The sequence below is a fragment of the Pimephales promelas genome, unplaced genomic scaffold (assembly GCF_988280905.1).
Source record: "Pimephales promelas unplaced genomic scaffold, fPimPro1.hap1.1 HAP1_SCAFFOLD_84, whole genome shotgun sequence".
Lineage (NCBI taxonomy): Eukaryota > Metazoa > Chordata > Actinopteri > Cypriniformes > Leuciscidae > Pimephales > Pimephales promelas.
In genome coordinates this window covers 700-8,755 of record NW_028297314.1, presented here as the reverse complement: position 1 = coordinate 8,755, position 8,056 = coordinate 700, and the positions used below count along the sequence as shown (strand labels likewise).

Here is an 8,056-nt window from a genome sequence, read left to right as displayed (position 1 = left end):
CTAAAAAATAGTAGGACAGGACTTATATCCATCGGGAATTTGATCATTGTCATTTGCTTTTGCTGTGATCATGTGAGTGACAGGTTGTCCCGCACTCATGCCAGTAAAAGCGTCATCAGAAAAGTCATTCCAAGAGGGAAGGGAAGTTATTTTGTTTAAATATTACAAGGCCATATAAAAAAAAAAAGAATAGAAAAAAACAATGTTGTGCGCAGATAACAGATTTATAATTGATACTGCAATGTTCCATTAAGATTAATCCATTTTGATTTCATTTTTTAAATGCTATGTTGAAAAAGGAATGGATGCAAAAGTGAACTGACTGAAAGTTTGATGACTGTTTTGAATATTAAATTCATTATTTCATTTTTTTTCAAGCTACAATTCAGTGTTTACCAGATGCTTTTCCCGAGAAAATCAGTCATCATAATTTCCTCAGTCTTGCTCTCACCTCAACTTTAGTGCGGTACAGCACCAGCCTGCGTAGATTAGCGAGTTTGGTGATGTGATTGAACGCCTGTGGTTGCAGACGGTCACAGGAAGCCAAATTGAGCTCCTGGAGGCAGGGACACGTCTGGGCGATCACCTCTAAACACGCTTCAGTCAGGAAATGACAGCACGACAGCTCCAAACACACCAGACTCACCCCACAGGCCTTCATAAAGCTTGAGGGGGGAAAAAAGACCGCGATGGATTGACTATTACACACATTAAGTAGATCAAACTGTTTGAAATATCTGGATCAGAGACTCTCGCCGTTACCTGCAGAAGCCAGTGGCCGTCACGGCTCCGCGGTTGCCTGTCCAGGACATGTTTAGTCTCTGCAGGAGGGTGCAGCGGCTCTGCAGGTGGCACAGAGAGGCATCGGTGAGCCGGGCCCAGTACGGCTGCAGGCTGAGCTGGATGTACTGCAGCGGGTCACAGCAGTGCTTGTGAAAGAGCTTGCAGCACTGAGCCAATCGGCACAGGTCCGGAACCGGCAGGTGACTCACGATCAGCTGGATTAACTGCAGTGACAAAAACAAACAGTGACCAGAACACAGCATGATAAATATTTTTGTTGTGTCACTTGTAAAGACAGCGCTACTAAGATTACTCGCTTATGGAGGCTCCGATTATGTTTTTGGTACTCGCACTGTTGGGAAGACTGAACAATAGTATGAGTGTGAAGCTGGGTATCAGTTAGCAGATAATAGCCGGATTATGTTTCTGCCTTGACGAGACTGTGAGGGTGACAGTGGTTTGGACGGGAGATCTGAGCTGCGTGCAGTTAATGAGGGCTTACGAATTGGAAAGGTATTTTTAAATTACAATAAAAGGTCTCTAATTATCTGAAGAAGACCTACTGCAACCACACAAGTCGGGACTTATCTGACTGGTACGTAAAAGATTTCAACACTCTGTTTTCCAACTTGTGTTGTTATACACAGTCCTTGAAACCCTTCTTTGTTAAATGGCCAACCTGTTCTTTACTAAACATGCTGGCGTGAAACTCAATGAACTTTCTCACAGGCAACATGTGAAATTTTCCAATGCTAACCTCATAAGGGAGCCTATCAAAGAAGCCGTTTCCCAGGTTTTGCTTGTTTTCTCCACCCGACCTGCAGCAGAGGCCTCCTGCATCACTGATCTCTTCTTCGCTGTCACTCAGATCATTGATGTCGATGACAGGGATCTTATAGAGGGCCAGAATGGGTCTCTCTCGAACGCCTCGCAGTATCACCGCGTCCAGCTCTGTGTAGTACTCCAACAGAGAGCAGTTCACCTCCAGACGCAGCAGGTTGGTGGCAAAACTGATCTGTCTGATGCTAGGGGAGAACTGGCGTGCTTGAGGGGTCACAGCTTTGTTGGGACTGCCGGCCCACAGAACCTCCCACCTGCAAAACAAATACAACACAACCCATACTTAAAACCTAAACCGCATACAGCTCTGTAAAAACAATTTGTGTATTGTTATTCAATTACTAAAGATGTGATCAATGCATGATTTAAATCTGACATTTGGTCACCATTTAGTAAAATTCACAATTACAAATCAAGAATATGCTTAAAAAATTTCATGATTGTAGATTTGGTTAAAATGGTTTACTTAAAAGAAGTTAAACCATTGGTTGACCAAATAATGACTTTTTTTGTAAATATACAATTAATAAGGCATTATTTTAGAAACATTTTATATATGATATTTTATAAATATTATCCCTTTTGGTCATACTTTATTTTATTGCAATTACAATTTATTTTGCAATTTGGTAATACTTTAAGTTATTGCAATTGAGCATAATTTATTCCTGCTTTTATTATAGTAAATACAAGTAAATACATGTAACATGTTCATATAAATATATATATATATATATATATATACACACACAAACGCAAACACACACACACACACACACGCACACACACACATATATATATATATATATATATAGTAATATTGGTCATTAAATTACATAGTCAAGGAACTGCATTATTATTATTATTATTATTATTATACTGTGCATTAATACATTTGATTAAAATAGGCACAAAAAATACATTAACATTTAGTGACTCTGACCAATATCTGCACTAAGTAAAAGATGAATTGTGTGCCTAAGGCAGGGTCTTGAGGCTTTTATCTAGAAGGTAATTATTTAGACATTTAGAATTATTTAGTTAATTATTTAGACATTTTTATCCACAGCATCTTACACTACATTAATGCTATTATGTTTAATACATTTGTCTACTAACTCACACAATACAGTCAAGTCTTCATCTGTTTAGATTTTTTTCAATGCTAACAGCTCATGGTTCACACCTTGTGGGATTAGAACCTACAACCTTTTGATTAAAGGTCCAGAACTTTGTCTCACACCTAACATTTTACCTGACGTCAACCGGTGGGTTCTGGGAGAAAGGGTTAAGTGAGCACGCTAGGATCTTGACGATGGCCCCGGGGTGGTAGGTCTCCAGCACCTCCACAGCTGTGGGATAGACAGGCTCCTCAAAGGCCAGCTCCAGGTAGTCTTGGGCATGAAAATTGGGCGGCGTACGACGGAACGGAAGAGCGGAGCTAACACACTGCGCCCACCAGCCTCCGTAAGTGCGGAACACGGCCGTCTGGGTGAAGTCTCCTGAGCTGGGGTAGACGTTAGGCACCCCCGCCAGGTTCCACATGGTATAGGACATGCTATTCTCGCTACCGTAATGAGAGCTGAAGTCCAGGACCTCCTTGCCATACTGCTCGACCTCCACAGTGACGGGCAGCGCCGAACGCTGACCCAGCTCCACCGCTCGCCGGCTACCCAACGCCTCGCTCCTCGTCCCGCTCCTGGAGCGCCGCCGCAGACAGATATAGTAAAACATGCTCAGAAGGGTTAGCATAGGAAACATGGAGCAGCAGGTCTGGGTTTGAGTCAGGAAGCACAGCCCTCGTCCCTTCCCTGCGCTGTAGCGTGATAGGCTTTACACAGCACAGGCTATAGGCCAAGATGCATGCATGACCTGTGGGTTAGAAAGACAAACACACACACACACACAAACAAACAACAAAATCACACAAGATTGTGAGAACCATAAAATGTCAAAGAAGGACTGTAATTCCAAGGGCCTCATTAATGACACACACACATTAAATCAATTTGTGTATTATTTATTTAAAAAAAACACTTTTGCATGCAAAGAGAATTTACATAAGAATGGATTCATGACAACACAGGTTATTCTGTTCATGTTCTATCAATGAGGCCAAATTAAAGGTACTATATGTAACTTTCTTCTAAAAATGAATCCTTTTTTTATTGCCTGTGTGTGAAGGGGTTATATTACAATGATCCACTTGTCGGGTTTTGCTATTATCTCTGAAGGCCAGTATTCCTATTTCCATGTGAAGTCTCCGGGTCGGATTTTCTGCGAAATCCATCGGATGTGACGTGAATGTGCACTCCCGCCCTTTCGATATTTATCCTATTTATCGAAGTCCGAACAAAGTCTTTTGCATTTTACAATGGGTGAATCTCCAGTTGTCACAGGTGATTGTCATTTGAACATTTCTGGATCCGCCATTAGAATTGATATACCTCCAACCTCCATATAAATCTATAAATATCCACCTCCAACATCCTCACACGCAATATAGCCTACTACCCGGAACTCCTTTATGTGTACAGATGTGACGTAATGACTCAAAGACGTGCTTGAATCTCCCGCGGAAATCTACCAGTACCACTGGAATTAAAAACATTATTACAAGCTTACCGCTTTGAATCGAGCTAAGGCAAGCAGATAGTTTTAAACACTGGATGGTTATTGCTCAAAAATATTTTGGATCATTTTTAACCCAAAAAAGTTACAGACTGAAGCTTTAAGTTTCTACGGTGATTTTTTTTTTAAAGAGCCCCTATCATGGATTTTTGAAAATGACTGTTCATATGGTGTGGAATATAGCTCTAAGGGAATGAAGACATCCTGCAAAGATTTATATCTGAAAGTGCACCGTATATAAAGTTATTGTCTTTCAAAAGTGAGAGTCGACTCTGAGTCTATGAAATGAATTGTTTTTGAAACGAGTCATTAGCTGGTTTGTCGTGACGTAGAGACATACTGGCCGCGCCCAGTTACTGCACGTGCAGACGGAAGTGTAAACTTGAAGTCTACACATTCAAATACTTCATCATAGCATCATGTCGAGAAGACGCTGTGTTCTACAATGCAAAGATAGTTCAGCCACTTTGTTTTCATTTACCAGGGACGAGCATGTGAAGAATCGGTGGTTAGAGTTCATATTTGCAACAATACCACAACAGTATAGCCTGATTGTGTTTTCATCATTTTAATTACGAATCGTTCAAAAACATAAATGAATTCAAATGTGGATTCGCAAGCGGTTGTTCCTGGAGGAGGGCTCAGTAACTTACTTACCCAGTGTATATGGATAAGGTATTACGCTCAGCGCAGCTTCTTGGTCTCCAATGTCAATTTTTTTTTTTTTAAATATGTGAAATATTTGTCACTGTTATTGGAGTTGTCATAAAGAATAGAGCGTCTTGTAGTACTGCAGTGCTTTATCAATATGTTTATGCGTTATGCTAACAATAACAAACAATAACTGACTGGGTCTGTCATCTGACCAATAACTGCCGATTAGCGTCACGCAAAGGAGTGGTTTGGAAATATTAGTCATTGTACGAATCATTTGGGAGTCGGTGAGCAAATCAGTTAAAAATAAATGCATATTATAAGACAAATAAAGTGTTTTTTATCCTTGCATGCATGTTAAACTGTTTTTGGGAACTCCTAAAACAAAAATAGGAACATTTTAAATGCTATGATAGGGGCTCTTTAATGCTAAAAGAAATATATGGAATACAGGCCTAAACAAGTTTCCAAAAATGTTTTTTTTTTTACCTCAAAATAAATAAATAAATAAATAAATAAGTTTAAGAGAGCATGAACATGCATAAACTAAACTTAAATATCAATATAACAAAATCTAAAACATAACCTTGCAAACAATTGAACTCGAATTCTAATGAAAAAGGCAAACTCATAATAATAATAACAATGATAATAGCGTAAAAATAATACTGTAATGCAAGTTGTGCATATGTTTGTAAGAGTATTTCTGTAAATGTTGTTTGGCCTTTTTTTCAAGGTGAGTCAGTAAAAAATATTTTCTAAATGTTTTGCATGTGGCTCAGTATACTCATTTTTTCAGAGGACAGGCGGAAAGCCCGTCATAATGTATAAACTACATTGCAAACTCAAACTGTATTGCATAACTTCCTGAAGGGGAAAAGAAGAAACTTCCTGTCAAAGATCTTCCTGATGAGAGATTCACATGACTTCTGACAGCCATCATCACAATGTGACATCATGCACTTTATTCTGGTGGTTTAAGCTAAAACAAAAACAGCAAACTAACATCATGCTGTTTAATGCCAAACCAGTGAAAAAAGTCAGCAGCAAAATATTCAAACGACATACACCGTGTATTCAAATCTATTAAACCAACCAGACAATATGACAAACCACTAAATATAGCAAGTTAAAGGGATAGTTCACCCCCCCAAAAACAGTATTTAGTTTAAAAAACAAAAACAAAAAATAAAATAATAATAATTAGTTAAATCACCTTCAAGTTGTTTTAAACCTGTATGACTTTCTTCTTTTGAACACAAAGGAGAGCATGACTGTTTTCATTTTTGGGGCTAACCGTGAACTATTCCTTTAATGTTAGCCTTAAATGACAGCTGCTACTGATTGCTACTAGCTCTGTCGTTACCATATCTTTACATTGTATCATGTATGTGATCGAACTGTTTAAAATGTAATCCGAAAAGAGGAACTGTGTTAGCGAGCTGAGCTAGAGTTCAGTAGGTTATGAAGCGACTAAATAATAACGCAGGCTGTCATGCCACACCGTACTGACAGACTTAAAACAATGGCAACTTACAGACGATGCAATGGTGTGTTGGAGTGTTGTGCTGAATGTGTTCTGCGTTCTCGATCCATCTCTCACTTCAGCTGTCATTGCTCGCACATTCTTCACTGTTCACGCAGAATATAAACATCCGCTTCACCTCCACACAGTGCATTGTGGGGAGTGGAGTTCTACCACCACACATCATTATTGAATTAACGAAATCCTTCCTGCAACTCGGCTGATTTGAATAACTATTCTACTTCATATTTTGAAGAACCACACAGACTGAGAAGTTTAGGCATGAGGCATGAATTTAACATGCGACAAATATGGTTTCTTATAGACTAACGACTACAAATAGCCTAGCTAGAAAATATTACAGTGGTTTTGCAACAAAACCTTTGGTGTTTGTCCGATTTTTTTAAACAAATGTGTGGCTTTTTATAGCTATTTTATAGTAATGTACATTTCAATCTCAGAAAGAGACATATTATAAACACATAAGGTGCAGATAAAACCAGGAAGGGAAAGAATAAGCACATTCTCTTAGAAAGAATTGGACAGTGATCAGCAGGCTATTTATTGTTAATCTTTGTTAAATGATTTTTTATTTCTGTTTATTATTGAAAGTTATTGTAATTTTGTTGTAAATGGTCTCATTCTGTTCTCTCATTATTATGGTGTGAAACAAAATCATTTAATGTGGCATTTGAATAATAATGGCTGTAAAACGTTTTGGAAACCCTAATGTGTTGAGCTAGAATTGCCATCAATCTAAAGAATGTTGGTTTGATTAGTCTGGCTTGCCATAATTAACTTAAAGGTGCTATATGTAACTTTTCTTCTAAAATGAATCTTTTTTTTATTTATTGCCTGTGTGTGAAGGGGTTATCCTCACATATTACAATGATCTACTTGTCGGGTTTTGCTATATCTCTGAAGGCCAGTACTCCAATTTTATACATGAAGTCTCCGGGTCGGATTTTCTGCGAAATCCATTGGATGTGACGTGCATGAGCGCTCCTGAGCCTCTCTCTTTTTTATATACAGTCTATGCGACGGCACTGCATCTAATGACATGGAGTCTGATAACACCAAAAATGACCTGCCTCCAGCACAACACAGACTCTAACACAAACTGTTACACTGAAATTGTTCAGTCTAGTTCACTAACCCTTTTCGTTATCATATTACAGATTCATCTATAAAAATACATATAACACTTTTAAAATAGTACTAAAACAGTGATGATGTTGATGTTGTAACACACACACACACACAAGTTTTTTTCATGTTTTATGGGGACTTTCCATAGAGATAATACTTTTATACAAACTGTATATTCAATCCCCTTACAACCAACCAATCACAGAAACCTTTCTGCATTTTTACATTTTCAAAAAACATCAATCGGTATGATTTATAATCTGTTATCTTCATGGGACCAAAAAAAGGATAAGGATTTCGGATATTGCCATCGTTGTATTTTATTTTGTCCCCATAGTGTTTATCAAAAATGATCAGAAATGGTAACTGATGTGTCTTTAACTTCAAACTTTACTTTACAACATAAGTACCATTTTAAGAGTTATTTGTGTCTTTTATATTGTCTAAAATTTTGGGCCAAATGTTTAGCTTAAC

At 38.2% G+C, this 8,056-nt stretch overlaps 1 protein-coding gene across 1 annotated transcript; it reads right to left on the bottom strand.

Annotated features, from left to right (window-relative positions):
- Positions 1-217: 217 nt before the first annotated feature.
- On the bottom strand, positions 218-6,601 carry LOC148960827 (F-box/LRR-repeat protein 4-like). Its single transcript, XM_089128188.1, has 5 exons — positions 6,446-6,601; positions 2,879-3,495; positions 1,541-1,877; positions 763-1,007; positions 218-665 (listed from the first exon to the last, which is right to left on the bottom strand). Exons 2-5 carry the CDS (start codon positions 3,382-3,384, stop codon positions 425-427), a joined length of 1,329 nt encoding a protein of 442 aa, XP_088984314.1. The 5' UTR covers positions 3,385-3,495; positions 6,446-6,601; the 3' UTR covers positions 218-424.
- Between the last annotated feature and the right edge of the window lie 1,455 nt (positions 6,602-8,056).